The sequence below is a fragment of the Hevea brasiliensis genome, chromosome 17, assembly GCF_030052815.1.
Source record: "Hevea brasiliensis isolate MT/VB/25A 57/8 chromosome 17, ASM3005281v1, whole genome shotgun sequence".
Taxonomy (NCBI): domain Eukaryota; kingdom Viridiplantae; phylum Streptophyta; class Magnoliopsida; order Malpighiales; family Euphorbiaceae; genus Hevea; species Hevea brasiliensis.
In genome coordinates, this window is record NC_079509.1 from 4225599 (window position 1) to 4248391 (window position 22793).

Sequence of the window (22793 nt, forward strand, 5' to 3'; positions counted from 1 at the left end):
GGGGAGACAAATGAGTGCGTAGCACCCGGATCTATTAAACACGAGCCTCATAGGAACAGACCAGAAGAATACCTGCCACAACTGCATTTGAAGCCTGAGCATCCTGATGGGTCAGGGTGAAAACCCGAGCTTGACCCCTACCCTGAGTGGCGTAACTCGACATCGACTTCTACCTCTGACCGCCTCCAAATCCACGCCCTCTTGTCTCGCCTGTTGGCCATCGAATCGATCGCCGCTATGGCCGAAGCACCCGGATATAACTGACGAGGAACATTTGCAACAGAACCCTGTGACCCCATCTGTGGCTCGCTGAACATGGGGCATTCCCTAGCAAAGTGACCTGGTTTGCCACACATGAAGCATACTCCTGAACCCATCATACAAGGTCCTGAATGTCCTCTTCCACACTGTGCACAAGGTGCCAAGGAGGATCCTGAACCACCCTAATCGCTGCACTCGAACTATGACCACTGCTGGATCCGTACCCTGGTCTGAACCCTCGAGGTTTGTGTCTAAAACCACTCTTCTTGTTCCTACTTCTTCCTCTGAAATTACTCTGGCCACCACTATCTGGAGTACCCATGTGGGGAACACCTGAAGAACCCTCTGCTCTGTTTTTCTTTGCCTTTCCGCTGTCATCCACAGCATAGCTAATCTCTATCTGTCTGGCTCGATCAACTACCACATCAAAAGACTGATCAGACATCATGGACATCATGGCCAGGTTTGCATACCTCCTGTCCAGCCCCTTTAGGAATCTCTTCACCTTCATAGTTTCTGTAGATACTGCTGTAGGGGCATACCTGCTCAATTCTAGAAATTCTATAGCATACTCATCTACAGACCTGCCATTCTGTCTTAAGGCCTCAAAGGCCCACTGCTTTTGATCCCTGAAGCTTTCTGGCACAAACCGATTGATGAACAGTTCCACAAACTGAGTCCACGAGAAACCCTCCATCCGAGGTGATATGTAGTCATTCATCCATTGTCTAGGCATAGGCCCCATGACATGCTGCATACACTCTATAAGTCTTCTATCAGTCAACTGCAATTTTGTTCCTGCCTGTCTGCAGGAATCCAAAAATCGATATGCATCATCTGACACATCATAAGTACCAGGCACCAACTTCTTGAAATTGATGATTTGTTTGTAAGGTTCCCCTCTTGGTGCGGTGGACTGCTGCTGTTGTGGAGGGTGAACCATATACTGTGCCATCATATCGATGGTTCTCTGCAACCCAGCTAGAGTAGCTGCCATTGGGTCCATGGGACCCTGTGCCATAAAAGACTGATCCTGAACTGTTGGCAGCTGCTCTTCTACTTGAGCAGCTCTAGGACTCCTACCCCGCTTCCTTGGGGCAGCCGCCTCATCCTGTGCCGACACCTCGTCAGGCACATCTGGTTCTGGTGCAGTGGTAGCTCTCCTGCTTCTACATATTTTCCTGAAATTCAGCAGCATTAGCCCACAATATTCAAAACTGCACATTACATAGCTCTATAGACTCATATTTACACATAATATATAAAGCACAAACTAGAAGCAAAGATGACAATGCAAGACGAATGTGGACCCTATTTTCCGCATGTGACTCCTAATAGACTCTTCCCAACACTTTAGACAATCAATCCCTAAGAATCTGGAGCCTAAGCTCTGATACCACATTTGTCACGACCCAACCTATGGGCTGGACCGGCACTAGGACCTGGGCCAGCCTAAAGCCCCCGAGGCCTGTAGTAAGCCTAACTATTCATTAACCCAACTCTAAGGCCCATTTGGGCCCAATTTCAAGAATTCAACCGGACAGAGCCCGGCCACAAAATGAACCTTTCAACGGGGAGTTTTTGACTCACCCGACCTGTAAACAAAATAAATACTCAATTGGGGAGCTCAGCTCACCCTCCACATACTCATATCAACATATAAATAAATGGGAGCTTAGCTCCCTCATCCAGTCCATCAAACATGCATGTGATAATAATTTTACAGGTCTAAAATAACAATTTATATTACAGACCCAAATCAATTAAATATTTCTAACACATGCGGAAATTCTAGAAATTTATAGAATTACATAAATATGAATAAATAACCTGTGAGGGAGAAAGCAGGTTAACCTCAAAAATATCCTCCTGTGGCCTGGAAAAATATTGAACAGGAGTGAGCGTTCGACTCAGAGAGTAAAATATCAATTTTAACCATAATCTCTATAACTATCTGAAACTAATGCACCCTGTAGAGTGAAATGCAACATCAGCAATAAATTCACATCATAACAGCAAAAAGGTAATTTGGAGCACTCACACACCCAGTAATATCAATCATAATATATGGGAGCTGATCCCCTATACAGCTCTCTTAAATCCAACCTGGTGCCAGCGAAGAACTCAAGCCCAACTTTCGCTTAATAAACGAAATCGGGGTCCCAGCGAAGAACTCAAGCCGTGACTACCCCCGAAGGATCGGGTCCCAGCGAAGATCTCAAGCTGTGACTACCCGTCCTATCCATAGTACACACCACATCACACGCACGCCAACGCACACACACTGCTCCAAATTACCACAACAACATCCATGGCACTTTAACAGTTATGAATGCAACATAAAACGTGCCTAGAGTTTAACTACATAGATACATACATATAAGTGATGCATGGGCATGCTTAAACATATAATAATATCGAAATTACAATTAAAATTAATATTTTACTCACAGACTTGATAGCGATCACTGTGGCGGCTGGGCGGAGGAAGAAGGCTGTCCCGACTCACCTAACAATTACATTACAATTATTTAATACAATTGACTCAATACAAATCATGAAAAGACCAAATATGTCCTAAGTCATGCTGAAAATCCGGCAGAGTCTCCCCTATACCTAGGACCTACCCAACCTGCAAAAGGGCTCAAAACACACTTCTATATTCGCAACTCATATATCCACAATTCAATCACATCACACAGCCCCTCATGGGCCCATCAAATCAGTCATCCATCACAATATGTAAAATTTCAATTTAGTCCTTATAATTGATCATTTTTGCAAAAACTACCCAAACAAGCTCTTAAAATTCTAAAACTTTGCCCCGCGGTCCTTAGCAATATTACTAGGCTATTGCAAAAAGAATCATAATTTTCTGAGCTACCAAGAATATTTTATGAATTTTTAATCCTATTTAAGCACTAGAAAATTACGAAAAAGCAAGGTTCGGGTTTACCTTTGTCGATTCCGATTTAGGGAACGTGCTCGGGATGTCTGACAATGGTGGGGTAGCCAAAACCTCGATCCAGTTCGGAGACTTTTCCGATAGCGGGTCTGTCTGGCCAGAAATTCACATACCCGGACAACTGTCGAATTTCCACGAATTGAGGATACCTACACGAAGCCCACAATACGGGGGTTAGTACATAAATTTTACGGAATTTTCTAAGCTCATTTAATATTCGAAAAAATACTGCGAAGTTCCGTGGGACCCACCGAAAAACAGTGTCGAAAAAATTTGAAATTTATGTCGCCGCGAAGCTCTCGACGAGTGGAGCACTCTGGTACTCTCAGTTTTCTCATGGGGTTCATGGTTTGCGAGAAATCTAGTCCAAAAGTCAAAATGGGCTAAAATTTCCCGGGCAAATTTGGACAAACTGCTCAATGAATTTCGGTGTTCTTGGTGTCTATGGAAAGCTCTCGACGAGTAGATGGATTTAGACACAAGACTCGATCCCATTTGTGGTCGGATCGGCCGGATTTCGGCCGGAAAGAAGAAGCGGCGCGCTTGCTCGTCGCATCGTTTCAGGCGCCGTTTTCCAGCGTTCCAGGCGGCGGCCGGTGGGCTGGGACGGCTGGGGATGGGCACCGGTGAGCTGGGGTGGCAGGGGAGGCGGCGGCGCGGCAAGGGGAGGAGGGAGGAGAGAGAAAACAGGAGAGAAGGGGAGGGAGGTCGGGACGCGCGCGGGGAGGAGGAAGAAAAAGAAGAAACCGGTCCGATCCGGCCCGGTTCGATTCGGTCAGTTCAATTTATGATACAAAATTTTGAATTTTTTCTCTGCCTTGGGACCGAAAACGAGGTCCAAAAATTTAGAAAAAATTCTTGAAAACTCAAAAAAATTTGTAAACTCCAAATATATTTTTAGTTTTGCCACGTGGTCTTTAAATAAATTTTTAAAAATCATCAAAGTTTATATTTTTGGAAAATCGAACTCAATTTTTAAAATCTGAAAAATCTCAAATAATTTCTTAAAATTTAAATAAAATTAAAATATTAATAATACTCATAAAATAATAAAATTTAAAATTTTGAGGTGTTACAGCTTCATTTTTATTTATTTTAAAATATTTTTTAACTTAAAAAAGATTGATTTCTTTTATTTTAAATATAATGAATCAATAAAAAATAAATAAATTAAATTAAATTCTTATAAAATTTTAGTTTATAAGTATTTATTAGAGTGCTGCAATCATTCTTAAACTTTATAAATAAGTTTGAAAAATATGTAATTAAGTGCTATGATTCTTCAAATGAGAATAATGTTTATATTTTTAAAACTTATTAGAATAATATAATTTTTTACTTAGTTAAATAATAATTTTAAAATAAATAGATAAATTATGAATAATAAAATTTTTTATAACTTTTAATTTATTTTAAGTAATTTTTTTAATTTTTAAATAAAATAAAATAATAACTTACTTATAACTTTCTACTTATAATTAGATTTAATTAATTTTTAAGCTAAATCAAATATATATTAATATTACTTCTTGCATATTAATTAAAATTTAATATATATAAAATTAAAGTTTTTTTTTAATTTAAAAAAAATCAGTATAATCGGATAATTTATAAGCTAACAAAAGCAATATCTAGTAGTCTTTTAATTTTATTTTTCTAATGATAAAACAATCTTTTATTAACTTTCAATTTAATTTTAATTTCTTGGATAATTTCATTTTATTTGTTATATTAATTAATTAGAATTATATTTTTAATATTTTGAACAATTTTTATCAATAAAATTATAATTAATTAGAGAGACCTTGACAATTATAAATTTAATTTTAGTCAATTAAATAAATTAAAAGTTCAATTTTGATTAATTAAAAAACATTTTTATAATTATTTTACTCAATTTATTTTAAAATATCAAAAGTAAAATGATTAAATTAAATTGTAATTTATAAAAACAATTTTTTATTATGTTAAAAAAAATTGCAGAAAATCTCATATGCACGAGATTATTACTATTTAACTTAATTTATTTTAAAATGTTAAAAGTAAATGATTAAATTAAATAGTAATTTTTTACAAAAATTATTTTTTATTATGTCAATATTTAATAAAGAATTATATTTTTTTAAAAAATTAAAAAAAAATTCTTCTGCACGAGATATTATTATTATTTTATATATTGATATATTATTAATATATAATTTAGTGTATAATATAATTTTAAGATATATGCAAAATAAAAAACTATAATGCAATTTTTTCAATTTTATTTAGTTATATAAATAAAATAATGGCTCTAATAAGACAGATAGAATTAAATATTTTAATATATATATATATAATATATATAAAAAATAAAATTATTAAGTCTTGTTAAAAAAATTTAAATACGTTTATTTTAAAATGATAATCGTGTTGATGTATGGTATGGATAAATCGCCGAATGTCCATTAGCTAAACGCCGCCGCTTTAACGCCAGTGTTAAAGCCACAGCGTCTGAATGGTGGGCAATTTACTGGCCTCGGCCTGAAGGAATTGCCCTAAGGATTTTCGTGTCAACATATAAAAGGAATAGGAAACCCAAACCCTAGTTTCTGTGTCACAACCCGCCCCAGATCCTCGTTACTGCTATTCGTCTAGAGGTAACTCAAAATTCTTCCTCGCGTTCGTGATAGCTTCTCTGTTTGATTATTGAGAAACTCGAATCAGGGAAATGCAAGTGTTGCAGAAATTTTTTTTGGAAATCAAATATCCCCTTTAAGTTATATACTAGTTTTGTAAGAGTGATAGTTTCGTGATGGCAATTTTAATATCTGGAGAAAGTATTAAAAGTCATATATCCTCAAGTTATTTATACCTAGATATCTTTCTGTGTTGTGCGGTTTCTATCTTATGATTCGAGTATTCACTTTGTGTGTAGTTTCTCAGTTTAACTTTTTTTTTTTATATATGAGCTTATTGGTCTGCATGTCAACTCTGCTTGCTTATAACTCTGTTGTTAACATTTTCTAATTGGGATCAGAGTTCTTGCTCTAGTTTTGAAAACCAATCAATGGTTTTAAAACTATTCGTCTTCATGTATTAAGAAGCACAGACTTTTCTGTAGTCTGCTTGTTGGATTAGCTGATGTTTCAATAGATTTAATGAGAATGAGAGCTGCAATATTAACAAGTATAGTTCTTTGTTTCAAGTAATGAGTGACGGAAGAGACGATTATGTTTGCTTGTGAGAAATGGAGCAGTGGAAGCTATTACAATTGTGGTTGGATTTTTTTATTGGTCCAGTAGTTAACAGTAAATGAGCAGTTATATTATGTGATTAATTAATTTGATTTGAGTTATTTGAATTTACTTTCTGATATCTGTGATATTGGTTTGGTTGAGTACTTGACTGGCTACATGGCATTGTTCTTGTAGGTGATGGCTCCAAATACGGGCCTATTTGTTGGGTTAAATAAAGGTCACGTAGTAACCCCAAAAGAATTAGCTCCGCGACCTTCTGCTCGCAAAGGGGTAAGTTGTTTTTCATTAAACAAATTTACATGGTCTATTTTATCCTTTTTACATTTTGTTATCTTATTTTAAAGGAAATAGACAATCTTCAGACTGGATTCTAGAGGTATATTATACCCATGAAAAAAAAAAAGAATACAAACTGCATTTCTGTTGGATCTGTACCAATACATTTGTACATCTGCTGTTCTATTTCACCAGATGGTGGTTGACTCAATGAAATTATATTGGCATCTGTGTTGTTTAACAAACTGCTGATATTATAATTTCTTTTTCTGTTCAGAAAACCAGCAAAAGGGTCCACTTTGTGAGGAGTTTGATAAGGGAAGTTGCTGGTTTCGCACCATATGAGAAGAGGATCACTGAACTTTTGAAAGTTGGTAAGGACAAGCGTGCCTTGAAGGTGGCTAAAAGAAAGTTGGGCACACATAAGAGGGCCAAGAAGAAGCGTGAGGAGATGTCCAATGTTCTCCGCAAGATGAGGTACGGTGCAAGTATATGTAGTTTTCTCGTTTTTTTATGTGTTTAGTCCTTGAGAACACCTATCAATGCACTTGAGACTAGCATGCTGGCCTTGCTTTGGGGTTTTAACTGTATGGTTGAAATTTGTTCTTTGCTGTGATAATCTTTCAGGGCTGCTGGAGGTGGTGATAAGAAGAAATGAGAAGAACTCTCTCATTTGAAGTGGATGGTTCCATCTTTCAGTTAGAAGTTAGCTGCTAGAAGCCTTTGCTATGTTTTTTTGTTTAGACACTGAAGATTCTGCTAAGAACGTTTGTTTAATTGGATTAAATGATGTCCTTTTAATTTCATTAGCCATATATATATATATATATATTTGTTTTGCCATCTATTCTTGGATGTGAAATGAGTTCGAGTGGAGCTGTTTGCATACTTGCCTGTACACTATTGTTGAAATGACATTAGATTTGGATTGGGCGCCGCACAAATTTTTTTCTGAGGCACAGTTGTCACCATATTACAGAATTATGTTTCCCCTTCTTCCTTCATAAGGAGTGTTTGGCATGTAGTTAATAAGAGGTTATTATTATCTTCGATTGATGTTATTTGGATTCTAAGAGACTAGACTAAATTTTTATAGATTGAGGTTTAAGATTAAATATTAATCATCAGGGCTCAAGTTAATAAATACTCTCGGTAAAAGGTAAAAAGTTAAAATTTATGAGTATAATATTTAATCTTGAGGGAGTGTTTGGAATGGAGTTAATAAGGGTAATTATTAAATTTTAAGCAGGTTTGTTTTATTGAGAGATTAAATATTAATATTGAGAGATCTAAGTTAATAATTATCCTCTGGTAATATATATATATTTTTTCTACTAATCATACCTTAAGTGCGGTATTAGAAAGAACAATTTTAGGTATTAGAAAGAATAATTTTAAGTTTGAAATTATGAGAATAGTAAAATAATATTATTAAAAGTTTAGGTTTTACCGTCCGTTTTGCAGGGATAATCGTTGATGCTTTACCCGTTGGTTAGTTGGACCAAGAGAAACGGAAAAAGCATAACCAATTATAGCAAGCATCCTTTCTTCAAATGTGAATGGGCTGTGCAGATGAATTGCGTTTAATTTCATCTGAATCATAACATAAAATTGCAGTTCTCTCTCTTCATATTTGTAGTGTCAGCACTGATGAGTACCTTTCAAAAATGAGGGTGGAAGATCGGAAAAGTAGTGCGAGTGTTACATTCTCAGCTATTGCATTTACTGGCAAAATATATTTGTTGGTTTACTAGGAAAACAATATTACATTCAACATTCATGACTTAAACTTATGAGTGAGTTTTTCTACACTTTCCCTGCAATCTTCTGCAACCCGCTTTGCTCCTTCCTTCACGGCGATACTGAACTCTGTAGTGCTTTGCTGCAACCCTTGTATTGACCCTCTTGCCCTTTCCTTGATGGCCAAACTAAATTCTGATGTGTTTTGCTGCAACTCTTGTATTGAACCCTTTGCATTCAAGATAGTGGCATCTTTAAGTTCCTTAGCTTGTGTACTTGCCTTCAAGGCCCACTCCTTCAAAAGTGAAATTAAGATGAGGATGTTCTGTATTATCTTATGAATCACCTCTCTAGATTTGCCTTTTACATCATCCGCCATTAGCTTGAGTTTGTCCACCAAATTTTCAGCCCTGCTAGCAATTCCTTCAACAGAGAACTGCTTTGCAGCAGCAAGTGATGCAACACCAGCAGAACTCTCTTCGCGGAGATCACTGTCAACTACTACTTTGATTCCGTGTCTCTCCCAATGATCTCTAGCTTCTTCAATGGCTTTTGCATGTTCTCTTGCTCTTTTTGCTTCATCCTCAGCCCAAGCCCTGAATCACATGATTTAAAATGCATAATTGTTCATAATTTGTAACAGAAGATTTTACATGCTTGGCTGTACCACAACGTGTTAAACACAAAGAGATACTGACTTCTGTGAATTTTATTTGCCAAATCAAAGGTCCTTGGTTAACTAAAGTTTGAGACAACAAAAATTATCTCCTTTAGAACTAGAGCGGTTGGGAAAATATAGTTCAAATATGATAGTACCTAACACAATTAATGACTTAAAATGAACAAAAAACGCACTATCTAATTCCTTATTTCACAGAACAGGATGATGTGTGGGCACCGGGCAGGCAGCAAAGTAAATTATTGTCAAGCAAATGAGACACAAGCCTTAGCCAAACCAAAGTATTGAGGGAAGTAAAACCACATCCTCTAATTTACAATTCACCACAACCAACCACTTATTCTGTTGGTTTGAAGATGTGCAGATGCGTGAAGGATCAATCATGCGCTTAATGTATTTTTAGGTTCTTCTCAATAACAGGAACAGGAACACGTGAGCATTTCTGTTCTACCCCTAAACCAGCTTGTGATTCAGTGATTTTTTTTTTTAAATCCAAAATGGTTCATGAAAAGCAAGATACTATTTTCTCTACGGACTGAACAACAATAAGACTTATTTTAATTTTTTTAGCAAATACTGGACCTATTTTAAATTTGTTAGCCAATCCTAACTTAAAAGTGGTCAATATTGTTTTCAGGCATCCATAAATAGGCTATGGCCCAAGACCTATATCAGCACCATTGTGGCATAATTGGTGAACAAAGGATATGTCAAAGATCTGCATTAGCTGAGCAACGCCTATTGACACTTTGACAGGACATACAGGCATGGATCTGTTAGTAAATCCAATGGTTATATTTTCTTACACAGTGTATACCATCTTAAATTTGTTTCAATGTCAATATGCACATGTTTTTGGCTGTATTGGTTTTATAGCATCAATATCAAATGCCGACTATTTATAACTGCCGTCTGGAATCACAATTATTTTCTTTTTACCTGGCCATGGACAAGGCTTTTCGCTCAACCTCCAACTCATACTGTAACTGGGAAATCTCCTGCTTTTCATTTTCTGCTTCTTTTTGAAGTTTGCTAATCCTTTCCTTTTCATATGATATCTCCACCTTACCAGTCAGAAGGCTTTGCAACTGTTCCTCCACCTCACTTCTTAACCTTGAAAGAACTTCCATTTCTGCTTCAATAGCAGCCCGCTCCTTCATCAGGGCAATATTATCTGCTTCCCTTTCAGCTCTTAACTTTTCTAATTCAAGCCTTGCCTCTTCAGCCATTTTCTCCACAGCATTAATTTTTTCTCCGTCCATTGAAAGCTCCTTCTCAAAACTTGCATTGAGATCCTGCTCAACTTGGGCTACTAAAGCATTATGTGCAGACACAACATTTTCTGCCACGGATTCTGCTTCAATACGTGCAAGCTCCTCAATAACTATGTCAGATGCCTCACCAGTTGCAAGAGCTACAGCAGCTTGGGCCTTTGTAACAGGTTTATCTGGCTGAAATAATCTTGTGCACCCTAAGAGAAAGTTGAGTAGGAGAGAGTATAGGAACACTGATTATCAAAATCAAAACAAAATCCAGTCAAGATGATTAAAGGCTAAAATGACTCACCAAATGCAAGTGATATTATTCCTTGATCTCCTGCAGACAAGTCAGCTATCAGTGCAGGCCATGCATCTGGGTTTATTTTATCAATATCTCTAAAACCAGAAAGTTGGTACAAAATCTGCAAATGACAACCAAGGGGGAAAATGTGCAGCACTGATCAATGACTTTCAACTATATGCAATATGGTAGAAAAGAAAAGAAAATGGCTTTAAACTCATCTGACCTGTCCATCAGCTTCTGGAAGTTGTCTTTTCTCCAGGGCCATCTTCCAGCTCACAAGATGCTGCCTTGATAAAGGGCTGCAGTGAAAAGCTTTATGAGTAAAATGCTAAAAGAGAAAAACCACAATACAATAAATCAAAACTCAAGCCACCCATTTGAAACCAAAAAACTAGTAATTTCATTTATGGTGCAACATTAGGAAGACATATATATATATATATATAACACATGACAAGGTGGAATTTTAGCCCAAAGACAATTTCAGAAGGACAGCATTAATTTTTAACCAACTAGGCTAGGTAGCATATTTACTTATTGATATCAATTAAAGAAAAGAGTGATTAGCAGGCAACAGAACAGATAACGGGAAGAAAATTAATACTGAAGGAAAGGAATGAAGGGAACTAAAATCTAATAAAATTATGGCAGTTCATATTGCAGGATAAAAGCTCTATCACCTTTCAGGAGAGAAGTAAAATGGACCTTGTTCTTCATCTGAAGAAGAAAACAAATCATGATTTGAAAGCCTGCTTGAGATAAGTCCTGCTTCAGCCAAACCTGAAAATCCATCTCAGGTAATAACTATTATGCAACAGACTAGAGCCTCCTTACTTAAATCACAGCTGAAGAATGGAAGATGCAATCCTCACCTTGAATTGATGAAAAATCAGGGTCATCAGGTGTGATATCATCAAATGCTAGTTCAGTAGCATTCTCTATATACATTGCAGGATATACTTTTGAAAGCGTGTTCCTTCAAGCAACCAAAAGGCAATCATAAAACAAGTCCTAAGCTTCCCATATGCACTTTATATTGCTAATCAACTGCTGCAGTCACACTGTCAAGAAACGCCCATACCTTGAAAGAGCACTGCTTGCGGCCACCAACCAACGGGCATACTCACGACGTGTACACAGATCACTAGGTAGAACATCAGCTTCAATAACCTGAAAAGAGATATTCAACCATTGACTGCAAATCCATTTTATGTATAACGGTCATACACACTGCTTGCCTTATCATCATTATAAAATAATAAGGTCCACAAAAAGAGAAAGGAGTACCTTCAAAGCTTGCAGTGCGGCTAGTGCTAGTGCCTGAGCCTGATCAACAACTGCAGGAACCAGAACCTTTTCAGGAGAAACCTGCATAGCTTCAGAAACTGCAGATGGAGCAGGTATACCAGCAGACAAGAAGGAACTGCTGAAAGGTGTTGGTACAAAAGATGTTCTGCTTCCAATTGTCTCATCACTAGAAACCATGTCTTGTCTGTTTGCAAATGGATAGGCTGACGGTGAAACAGAAGTGGTTCCAGAATATTCACTCTCGTTTAAGTAATTCACTTCCAGGGATGAATTATTTCTCTCAGTTGAGGCCGCTTGAGTTGTTTTGCCTGTGTCAAGATTTTCTTCTGCTGGATGTGAGGTTACAGTCTCCTTGTCATCTTTAGGAAAAATTCCAGGCTTTATAGCAGCATCCACTGTTTTAGTGACTGAAATACTCACATCCACAGGCTTACTGGATTCATGAACAGGGGAATTAGAAGAATCACATAAAGGATAGGAATTCTCTTTTAACTCTGAGCTAGGCAATCCTCCTTCATGGTCAGTGAAAGGATTTTTTATATTCAACAAATCAGCAGGTTCGCCAACGACCAAATTTTGCTCAATTTCAGAAATTGATTGAGGTATACTTGCAGCTAGGCTATCATCAGCAATTTCACTATCAGGCAAATTCATTGAGTTGGGAATCATTTCTGGAGGATCTGACTTGCCATCAGAAACTGATTCATATTGCATATGCTCCTGAATGGGAGCTTTATCAATGGTATCATGGGAACTTACGTATTTTTCATTGTCTACCAATGGGGTCTGACTCTGACTGTGACTGCTAACGCTGAGTTTATTTTCATTAGGTGCTTCAAAAAGTTCTGGAGAGGACATGTGTTTTGGACTGCGATGATCTTGCTTCACACTGCTTTTCTCACTTTTATTCTTCTCAAGTTCATCATCCTCCACATTAGAGATCAGTGAAACTTCCTGGTGAGTAGTCAATGGTTCCATCTGTTGTTTTGGTCCTGTGTTTAGAAATTTATTTAAGCATACATGGAGCAGAAACTAATGGAAATCTATACTAAATCCCTCAACTCTAGTTGTTCTATTAAACGAAGTACCTTCATTACAAATAGCTACAAAGCCGATGTTAGCATGCCGCCAAACATAACATGAAAATGCAAATACAAAACAAAGGCTTCCTAGTTCCTACAGCCTTCATTTTGCAAATTTTAGACCAGCGTTGACCAATGTATTCCAAGAATGGAAGTTGGCCACTTACTTGATGTGCTTTGTTTACTGAGAGACAATGCTGCAAAGGTAAGTCCTGCAACTAGGACGACACCAGCTACTCCAGCTCCCACAATCCCTGAATGCAAACTACTCTAAAAGCGTTATTAGTCCATTAATTAGGAAAAAAAAAAAGAAAAAAAATTGTCTTTCCCTTCGCTCAATTTTCTAGAAACATTGCAACACGAAGTCTGTTTCATACCTGGAAGCCATTTCTGCCTCTGCGACTTGGACTCGGGAGATTGATCACCATCATCCGAATCAGACCAACCTGCAAAATTATTAGCCGCAGCGCCTGAAGCAATCATGGAACATCTGTCATGAAGCCGTTCCACTCCATTTCCATTTTGAGCTGCACATAGCACACGAATTTGAGGATCCAGCTTCCTCACCCGAGTCCGTATCAGAATTGCAGGCGATCCCCTAAAGTTCCTGCTTTTCATGGCCAAACGAAGCTTGAGAGAGGTTGGAGAGCAGATGGAAGCCATGGACGCCATTGAGAGCTTGACAAATATGGAGTCAACTCGAAATTATTAGAGAGACGGGGGGGTGGGGAGGAGATAAGGATTTGAAGGAGAAATCTAGGTTTAATTTTTCGGTTTATTCTCTGCGTTGTGAGGACGAGTGAGTGATCTTTCGAGTGCTCGTGTTTCATTGTATTTTCATAAAAATGTCAACAACCCACCGGGCGGACGCCTAACCAATTTCCAACAGCCAACGGCCAACGCTAAGGCCTCGCACGCTGCCGTTTTGCACGGAGTTAATATCATTTTCTATAAAATTCCACGGTGGACCAATTGAATACTCTTATTTATGAATATTGTCAATTTTTATATTAAATCATACATTTAATATATGCTTGTAGTTATAATACAAGCATATGGAAACAGTTATTAAAAATAATTTTCATAGCGTTTCTTGTATGTGGAACTCATCATATTAAAGACAGATTTCTCAGATAAATTTCATTTCCTTTTCATTAGGCATTCAAAGGGATTGATACGCAAGTTGGGTACCAAAAGATAAACATTAAATAATTAACTTTCTACCAATGTATTTAAAAGGATAGAACTTCCAAGTGAATTTACAACTTCCAATTGCCCTGCACTAGCTCTGTAGTGTCCATTGAAGATTAATGGCTTAAACTTCTATTTGGCGTAATTTATCATTGAGATTTGGCATGCTTCCTTCCCACAACTCTGCTAGTTCCCTCCTAACCCAGGAGATGACAACCACAGGTCCCAGCGTGGAAGGCACCTATATTCACCAGTGGGGAAGAAAAAAGGGCAAAAAGTAAAAATGGATCAGTTAATATGTATCATCTTGACATTTGGTTAATACTCTTATATGTCTAATATGATCCTAGCAAAGCAAATAATAATTTGCAGAAGCAACACTTGGTGAAGACAATAAATCAAATTAAAGAAAGCTCTTGATCAAAATTTCATCAATGCATAAGATCACCAGAAAATACTGAAAACTTGAATAAATGAGAGTAAGGTAAGTACCAGATAAAGAAGTGCAGGTTGGGGGGACTGAGTCAAAACACCAGATGCCAATGCGGTTACTAATCCAATGGCATAACCAGGAAGGGCATACCATAAATATTTGTGTCCCTTTGATGAATGCAAATCTAAGAGACTTATAGGATCTCTACTCTTTCGATGATCAAAACAAAGGACTAATGCCAGAAGCATGGCAGGAATAGCCTGCAATAACATATCAAAATAAAAAAATAAAATTATTTCAATACTTCCTCTGAAATAGCAGACAGCACCATAATATTCACGATGGAGAAAACCCAGTGAAATTTGTTTATAATAGGTACATCAATGCTCATAAATTTACATGAAGTTCACCGAGGAAAGCAAGTGCACCCAGCATCAGTGCTCTTTCGGTCACAAAATATTATTGCAAAACTTAAGTTGCATAGGATTTGTATTACTCTCAAGTTATATGATAACTTCATAATGCAGCTTCAGCTAGGAAGAAAAGTGTTTTTAAACAATAGCCTAGCTAATAGCTTCTATGAGGAAAGGGAAGCATACCAATATGAATCATCAATCAGTCCAAAAAAGAAAAGCTTGAGTATTGAAATAAATTGAAAACAACACATACAACCAGGGGAGAAGAAACACTTAACAAATAATGATTCACAGTGAAGAATTTTAACCAATGCGTCCTCAAGGTCTCACCACCTCCATCATTCTATTACTACACAAAAAGCTAAAAAGATATGAATATCTAATATAAAGAGAGTAGAGACCAATCAGAAGTAAGAAGGCAGCTATTCATCCTAGACTAAGACTAAAGTAAAGACCACACATGAGGCCCTTTAAGGAATTAGAAACAAAAGATCAATAGTAACCAAACAAAACCAAGAAAATGATACAATCAGCAAATATGCATTATGCAGACTACTGCATAATATTTTGCATTCGCATAAAATGAACTGCTCAATTGCAATGTAGTTCCATTACAAGGCTTCCGGAGAGGACGGAGGGTGCCAAATACTATACAGTGTGTGCTGATGCTTGTTACCAGAAGAACAGAACACACTAAATCATTATCAGTACTTCAGTTATGAAAACAACAAAAACTTAGATGCAATATCACTGCAGGGTTTATAAAAACAACACACCTTGTAGATTTGGGAAAATCTACTTCAAGACCACTGACAGAAAAAAAGTTATCATACCATGTCTCCAAGGCCAAGCATCATGAAGTCTGCACCATTTCCTCCAAGAACTGCACCACTGAACAAATTTCTTGGGAAGACTATTTTCACAGGCAACTCAAGCTTCTTTGTAATCAATTGCAACCCAGGAAGACTCAAACTATTAGCTACTGTATGGACAGGATTTGATGCTTGTTGTGTTGCCACTGATACCATGACATTGGCACCAAAAAATCTCTCTGAGAAGAACACCCAGAATATGTCATATACAAACAAGCATGCAAGTAGCATTGCGCATATTTTGATGTTTGGAAGGCGCACATGACTCACAAATGCGATGCAAATAGAAATACCCAACAAGTTGTTCAAAACCCAATGCCCAGAAACAAGCCAAGCTGCAACTGTAATAAAGCATGCCAACAACAATAAGCCTTGGATTCGTGTAAATGACCTTGAACAGCAACGTGACACAAATGGATCTGCCAGACCATAATGTGACTTTACATAGGCAACATAAGGAAAGAGGCAGAAGAATAGTGATGAAACAGAGGCAAAGACTGTGAATGCAGTGAGAAGTTGAGAGACGGATGAAAACAGGTAAAACATTAAAAGTAAACTGCAAGAGCTCATTATTGGGATCATTAGTGCCTGGGACCCATCCAATGTAATAGATGCTTCTGATAAGTCACGATTCCGCTCCATTTCTTTTCCATAATTTAGAGCTCTAAATGCAGATCCAAATGTCACGGCTACAGCTGTCACTATTAGGGTAATGGGTGCAGGCTCCAGCAAATACAAGAGCTTCCACAAGGACTCCATAATGAAGAACAAAATTCTGTCAAATTACCCGTCTTCTGTAAACAACAGTATCACCAATTTAGCAACCAAAGTTGCATTTTATCTTTGACGAATGCTTGACCAAATTAATTCGTGTGAACCTGCAAAACTGTGGTCAGAGGTGTAAAAGAAATATAGGAGCACATGGAAACATCAGTGAAGAAATTGACAACAGAAGCTGATCCTGTTAATAACATAAAGACTGAAACTTTCAGGATTATTTGGTTGTCCTGTTACTATGTCCTTTGAAAATGGCAAAATTAAAGAACAAATTCCCATTTTTCAAAAATTCAAGTGTGTAACTGCAGAAAATTAATACTTCAGATTCCACATTTTGGTTTCCAACAAAACAAATGCAACAGTCAATAGAACTGACATCAAAACCCTTCGAAATCAACAATTTGACTGTTCCTCCCTTTCTCTTGCTACAGTTTTCTCAGCATCAACAACAACTCAAACGACAAGAAACTGAAAACTTTCATCTAAACCAATATCAAGCACAAAAATTGGCCTTCAGTTGACTCCAGTGAGCGATATAAAAATGAAATTCTAAATCCTGATTTATTTCCTCTTCTACAAAAACCTCCACTTTACCCCATTAACATAGACGACCGAGGCCTGTTTAATTTCAGTATTTCACTTTCCTTTTGAAATGAAACCAACGATCAGTGAAAAAAAAATTTGGAGTTTTCTCAGCTTTCTCTCGATTTTCTCAGCAACCAAACCCATCCGTTAATCCAAAAGCACTAACATCTCGAGCTCACAAACAAACAACCGACTAAAATCAAACAAAACATTTCAGATTTGCCCGCAATCGAAATATAAAAACACGCGTAAATAAAATGTTTAAAGATCTGAAACCAAAAGAGACATGAGGTTGGGAAATTAGGGAGGGTTTTGAGAGGACTAACCTTGGACTTTGAAGAGCTTGAAAGACTCTCTGATCAACCAAAGAGATCTCTGTTTCTTGGAGAGCTGAGGCTGAGTACCAAAGAGAATCGATATTATGCTAAATTTCATACGTTTTTATTTGATATATATCTATATTTATATATATTCACACCCAAATTTTGCTATACTGCAAGGTAGTATATTTTTCCTTAAAAAAAATTATTAGATTATAAAAAATAATGACAATTCATAAAAATATAAACATATAATATTTTTATAAATAATATTATAAAATATTATTTTATATTATATTTCCTGTTATTAAAAGTAAATAATTTAATTTTTTGTTATTTGTTTAATATAATATCTTATTCTATTAATTTTTAAAAAAATTATATTCATATATATATATATTCGAAATATCATTTCTATAGTGATTATTTAAAAAAAAATAATGAAATGTAAAATTTAAGTTTCTCTCAGTAAAATAATTTTTTAATGGAAAGATATTTATTAAAATAGACACACAAATTAAAACATATAATTATAATAATAAAGAAGAAAAATGAATTTTGACAATAAGATCTACGGCAATATATAAAAAGAAAAAATTATAAAAAAATAAAATAAAATTATTAAGAATTTTAAAATCTTAATGTTAATATATTTTTCAAATTTTTTATAATAAGCTGAAAATACAATATTGAATTCATCGATTCATAGTCTTTATCATCATCATATTCGTCACAAAACATTTAAAGCGAAATTTTGATAAATCGAGTCATAAAATAAAGCCATTAAGGCAAGTAGTGTAGGCCGAGGCAAATGGTCTGATGAGCGATTGAGGTGGACCTGATATTGGGCTTACGAGAATTCCAGCCAATGGGAAAGAGCAACCGAAAAAACTTCCTGGGGACTCATTCGATGGCTTTTGAACCTCAGGGGGTTCCTAGGCTTCCATAAATAATGCCACAAGATGAAATTAAGGAACCAACTGTAACATGTGTTTGTCTTTTGAATTCTGATCAAGGGTTTTTCTGGTAAAGTAACGCTACTTTATTTAAAATAAAATAACCATAGAAGCTATCTATCATTAATTAATACATATATTTGAGTAAAAGGACATGTATTCAAGTGTCTATTAAATACCAGAAAAAAAAAAAAAAGAGATCTGGTAGCTCTGCTGGGGTTTATCATCCTTTCTCCATGGTGACAACTTATGCAGGATTTTTTTCTGGATGAGTAAGATTGCTCTTTCCTTTATGAAGGTGTACGAGAAATCTTTATCCTTTATTTTAACATTGTTTTTTTCTTCACTCTTACAGAAAAAAGATGTCGGTTTGAGTCCTTGCAAGAAAATGTTATTACTTTACTCTAGAGGTACATACAACTCTTGATCTGTTATTACCATGTCCATGCGTGACTGGCTAGGACAATGCGGAGCACTTGTTTTATGTTTCATGAAACTTCGATCGCACTCCACTATTTTTGTCTACCTTCCACATTTCTTTTCATGTTAACTTCTCTTTTGACTGGAGTAATCTGTACATTTGCAGCCTTTTTATTTTGCCCTTCGCTAAACAGTAGATAGGAGTAGGACTACATTCATCTTATGTTCCAATGTTTTTGTTTCTGTGTGTTTGTTCTTTCTGCGGTTGTAACTATACGGCATCGTTTTCTTCTTGCTTCTGTTGCAACTGAACGGTAGAGTTTGGGAATGAATAAAACCTAAAGTTTCTGATGTCCCAAAATATGTCTAAGAGGGGAGGTGAATTGGACTTTAAAAACAATTTTCGGTTCTTGCTCAAAACCTTTGAAAATTGCAGTTAGGTTCAACTCAATTGACTAATGTAAAATATGATCAATACAACTCTATTGACAAGTTGATTCAAAGTTAGGCTATATGCAATCAGTATACTGATCTAACAAATTATATCGATTCAAAGAAAGATATCGATGAATCAATAAATTTTAACACAGCAACCAGAGCAGTATACCAAATATACTAACTGACAGTAGATCAAACAACAAGCAAATTAAATCAGATATCAGCAGATTTAGCAGTAGACTGATTTTCTCAGATAGCAGCAAGATCAACAGCAAATGGCCTCAACTTTCATATCAGCAAAAACATATCAATCATAAAGTTAAAATGCATAAATGTAAAGAGCAAGGGTTGAGAAAATGAACACTGAAATTTTTATAGTGGTTCGGCTTCAACTAGCCTACATCCATTCTCTCAAAGATCCCACTTTGAGTCTTCACTTCACTATTCTTCTCTTTTAAAGGCAAGAGACAAAAGCCCTTTACAAATCTTCTCACCAAAGCTTTTACAAGTAGCTTCACACTTCTACCAAGTGTTATCCCAAACACTTTTCACAACCAAGCTTCACTAGGTGCTTGAATGACCTCTCATAAATGATAATAATGTGTTTAAAAAACTCACTCTTACTCAATACAATAGAAACTATAAAGAAGAGTTGAGTAAATAAGCCAATGATGAGCAATAAAATACTTTGAGCACTTTGAATAAAAGCTTTTATGATTTTGAACAGTAGAGGGACTTTCATTGAATGCAAAATGGCCAAAGGTAGGTGTATTTATAGTTTTGGAATGTTTTTTACCTTTGGAGAACTCATTTGAACGTTACAGATACGAATTTCAAGAAAATAGCCGTTATTTTGTCGTTTTCTGCGATGTTGTGCAGAGTTGAGATAGTTAGCATACTTGAGAAAATAGCAAACCAGTTAGCATACTAAAATAAGTAGCAAACCAGTTAGCATACCAGAAAAACTTTTCTGCATAACTTTCAAAGCTATAAGACTTTACACCAAATCATTGTCAAATACTTTTTAGGCCAATAATGATATTTAAAAGAAAAATCTTTTGAGGGATTGAAAATAAGCATCATTGACTTTTACTCCTCAATTCTTTTCACAAGTAATCCTAAAAATAAAACTTAACTTCTATACTATATGTACCTTCAATTCTGATTTTCATTGTAGCCTTGGAAGGTAACCTTTTCTTCTTTGATCTCCTTTGATTCGTCATGTGTTATCCTTAGAATGTCATCCTTTCTTCAGAAGCATGAATCCATCATGAAATCCTTGTGTCTTTTTCTTTGAGATACACAACACTTAAGACAATGTTAGTTTGATTCTATTTGAGTTTTGGTATCATCAAAATCTATGCTCCTTTGAGCTTGTGGAGTCAACAATCTCCCCCTTTTTGATGATGACAAAACTCAATTGAATCACCATGTAAATATTAATAAGTGTGAGTATGTGTATGAATGTATATGTGAGAATAACTCCCCCTACGTATGTGCTTATATCAACAATTAATCACAAATAACTCCCCCTTAATAATTTCAATGAAATATTCATAAGCATTTTCTTAAGGAGTCAAGTGTGACTAAAGATACTAACTAAATATGCACAATATGCACACAAACTGTATATCATTCACAAGTTATATCAACAATATGCACACTATAAAGTTATATCAACAATACACTATTCTCAAACTATATCAACCACAAGTAATCACAAACTATATCAACCACAAGTTATATCAACAAGATTACTCATTCATTACTCATTCATTTTCTCCCCCTTTTTGTCAGCATCAAAAAAAATAATGGGAGAAATCATGCACATGTGTATAAATCAAAATCCAGTTTAAGTACAGTGAATAAACAGTCAAAGCAGTAACTGACATAGCAAACTAATGTAAAGTTCAGAAAAACCAAAAGTAGCAAACTAAGTAGCAAATTTAGAGACAGACTGTTAGACAAAATTCAATCAGTAAACATGCAGTATGATTGTTTAGCCTTTTAGCCTAGAGCTTCTTCTGATTGGTTTTGGAGCAGCCATCTTCAACTTTTTCGGCTTGACAGGTTTATCACTTAAGGTTTGAAGAATTGCAGCAGCCATTTCAGTTCCTGGTGTCAAGGGAATAATGGGGCCATTGCTAACTCGATTGCAAATTGTAGTACTGCATTCTGTCAACTTTTTACCAGTTTTAGCCTTTTTGCCAGACGGTTTACCAGTTGCCTCTTTTTGCTTGCTTCTTTGTTCCTTTTGAGCTGTTTTTTCCTTTTCTTTTGCAGGAGCAGCAGGAGCAGGAGTCTGTGGTTCTGCCTCAGATTCTGAGTCACTCATATCCTTCCCACTTCCTTCTTTGCTGCCTCCATTACCATTTCCATCATCAGAATCATCTTCATCTTTTTCAGTTTCATCTTCTTCCTCTTCTTCCTTTTCTTCCTCTTTCTCTTCTTCTTCTTCTGTTTCTTTTTCTTCCTCTTCTGTTTCTTCTTCTTCTTCCTCTTCCTCTTCTGTTTCCTGTTCTTCCTCTTCTCCTTTCTCTTCCTCTTTTTCTTTTTCTTTCTCTGTTTGAGGAACAGAACCAGTAGCAGCCTTACTGGTTTCTCCAGCTTCAGTACTTGAAATACCCAGATAAACTTTGATTTTAAATAATTCTTCCACAATTTTATACATTAACATCAAAGTGCCATCAACTTTAGAATCAAGAGCATTGATAAGAACAGTTTGAAAACTTCTAAATTTCTGTAGCTCTCCAAGTTCAATTTCAACAAATTCCCTCAAATTGTTTACTTCTTCCAGAATTCCTTCAACATTTACAGTACCGCTTGCACTATTCTTGGAACTAGCACCTTGTTCAAATCTAAGCTTTCTACCATCATCATCTTTTTGCAGACTTGTAATTGGGATTATATTTGTTCTAAGTTTCTCGATTTCCAAAGGGATCCCAAAGTCTCTAAACAGACCATTTAGAAGATGGGCATAGGTAGCTTGTAAGGTGGTTTCCATTTCATGATTTGTTTCAGCATAAAGTAGGCAAGATTAAATTCAATTTGATTCACAATATGCCAAATTAAGCAGAGATCAAGGGTACTTAAATAGTTTGGACTGCCAGTTCTAGGGTTCAACACATAGATGATAAAATTATGAAGAATTTTGATGTGTTGATGAGCATGGGTAATGCTAGTTTTATCCTTTACTTCCCCTTTAAATACTTCAGCCTCAAAATCTCTTTTGTTAAATCCACCAAAAGCAAAAACATCTTTATGAGAACAAA

At 36.0% G+C, this 22793-nt stretch overlaps 3 protein-coding genes across 5 annotated transcripts; 1 reads left to right on the top strand and 2 right to left on the bottom strand.

Annotated features, from left to right (window-relative positions):
- Window positions 1-5710: 5710 nt before the first annotated feature.
- Window positions 5711-7547, top strand: LOC110671770 (60S ribosomal protein L36-2). Its single transcript, XM_021834335.2, has 4 exons — window positions 5711-5865; window positions 6640-6735; window positions 7019-7218; window positions 7369-7547. The coding sequence occupies exons 2-4, from the start codon at window positions 6643-6645 to the stop codon at window positions 7397-7399; spliced, it is 324 nt and encodes a 107-aa protein (XP_021690027.1). The 5' UTR covers window positions 5711-5865; window positions 6640-6642; the 3' UTR covers window positions 7400-7547.
- Window positions 7548-8431: 884 nt separating this feature from the next.
- LOC110671744 (uncharacterized) lies at window positions 8432-14103 on the bottom strand. Of its 2 annotated transcripts, none has more exons than XM_021834305.2 (10): window positions 13491-14103; window positions 13281-13367; window positions 12011-13023; window positions 11805-11893; window positions 11596-11699; window positions 11404-11503; window positions 10947-11022; window positions 10727-10841; window positions 10100-10631; window positions 8432-9077 (listed from the first exon to the last, which is right to left on the bottom strand). In XM_021834305.2, exons 1-10 carry the CDS (start codon window positions 13783-13785, stop codon window positions 8519-8521), a joined length of 2970 nt encoding a protein of 989 aa, XP_021689997.2. In that variant the 5' UTR covers window positions 13786-14103; the 3' UTR covers window positions 8432-8518. The 2 variants fall into 2 exon arrangements, with proteins under 2 accessions (XP_021689997.2, XP_021689999.2); XM_021834307.2 differs by having other exon boundaries at window positions 13281-13378; window positions 13491-13640.
- A 135-nt stretch (window positions 14104-14238) lies between these two features.
- On the bottom strand, window positions 14239-17864 carry LOC110671746 (signal peptide peptidase-like 1). 2 transcript variants are annotated; one of them, XM_021834310.2, is made up of 4 exons: window positions 17714-17864; window positions 15987-16911; window positions 14797-14997; window positions 14239-14545 (listed from the first exon to the last, which is right to left on the bottom strand). In XM_021834310.2, exons 2-4 carry the CDS (start codon window positions 16782-16784, stop codon window positions 14429-14431), a joined length of 1116 nt encoding a protein of 371 aa, XP_021690002.2. In that variant the 5' UTR covers window positions 16785-16911; window positions 17714-17864; the 3' UTR covers window positions 14239-14428. The 2 variants fall into 2 exon arrangements, with proteins under 2 accessions (XP_021690002.2, XP_021690001.2); XM_021834309.2 differs by having other exon boundaries at window positions 15987-16903; window positions 17714-17858.
- Between the last annotated feature and the right edge of the window lie 4929 nt (window positions 17865-22793).

Coding starts and splice junctions, on each gene's coding strand:
- LOC110671770 (XM_021834335.2), top strand. CDS start 6,643: ATGGCTCCAAATACGGGCCTATTTGTTGGGTTAAATAAAGGTCACGTA. Junction 6,736..7,018: donor GACCTTCTGCTCGCAAAGGG/GTAAGTTGTTTT, acceptor TTTTCTGTTCAG/AAAACCAGCAAAAGGGTCCA. Junction 7,219..7,368: donor AATGTTCTCCGCAAGATGAG/GTACGGTGCAAG, acceptor ATAATCTTTCAG/GGCTGCTGGAGGTGGTGATA.
- LOC110671744 (XM_021834305.2), bottom strand. CDS start 13,785: ATGGCGTCCATGGCTTCCATCTGCTCTCCAACCTCTCTCAAGCTTCGT. Junction 11,504..11,595: donor TGATTTTTCATCAATTCAAG/GTGAGGATTGCA, acceptor ATGGATTTTCAG/GTTTGGCTGAAGCAGGACTT. Junction 11,023..11,403: donor TTTTACTTCTCTCCTGAAAG/GTGATAGAGCTT, acceptor TTTTCACTGCAG/CCCTTTATCAAGGCAGCATC.
- LOC110671746 (XM_021834310.2), bottom strand. CDS start 16,784: ATGGAGTCCTTGTGGAAGCTCTTGTATTTGCTGGAGCCTGCACCCATT. Junction 14,998..15,986: donor TGCTTGGCCTTGGAGACATG/GTATGATAACTT, acceptor ATGTTATTGCAG/GCTATTCCTGCCATGCTTCT. Junction 14,546..14,796: donor AACCTGCACTTCTTTATCTG/GTACTTACCTTA, acceptor TGGTGAATATAG/GTGCCTTCCACGCTGGGACC.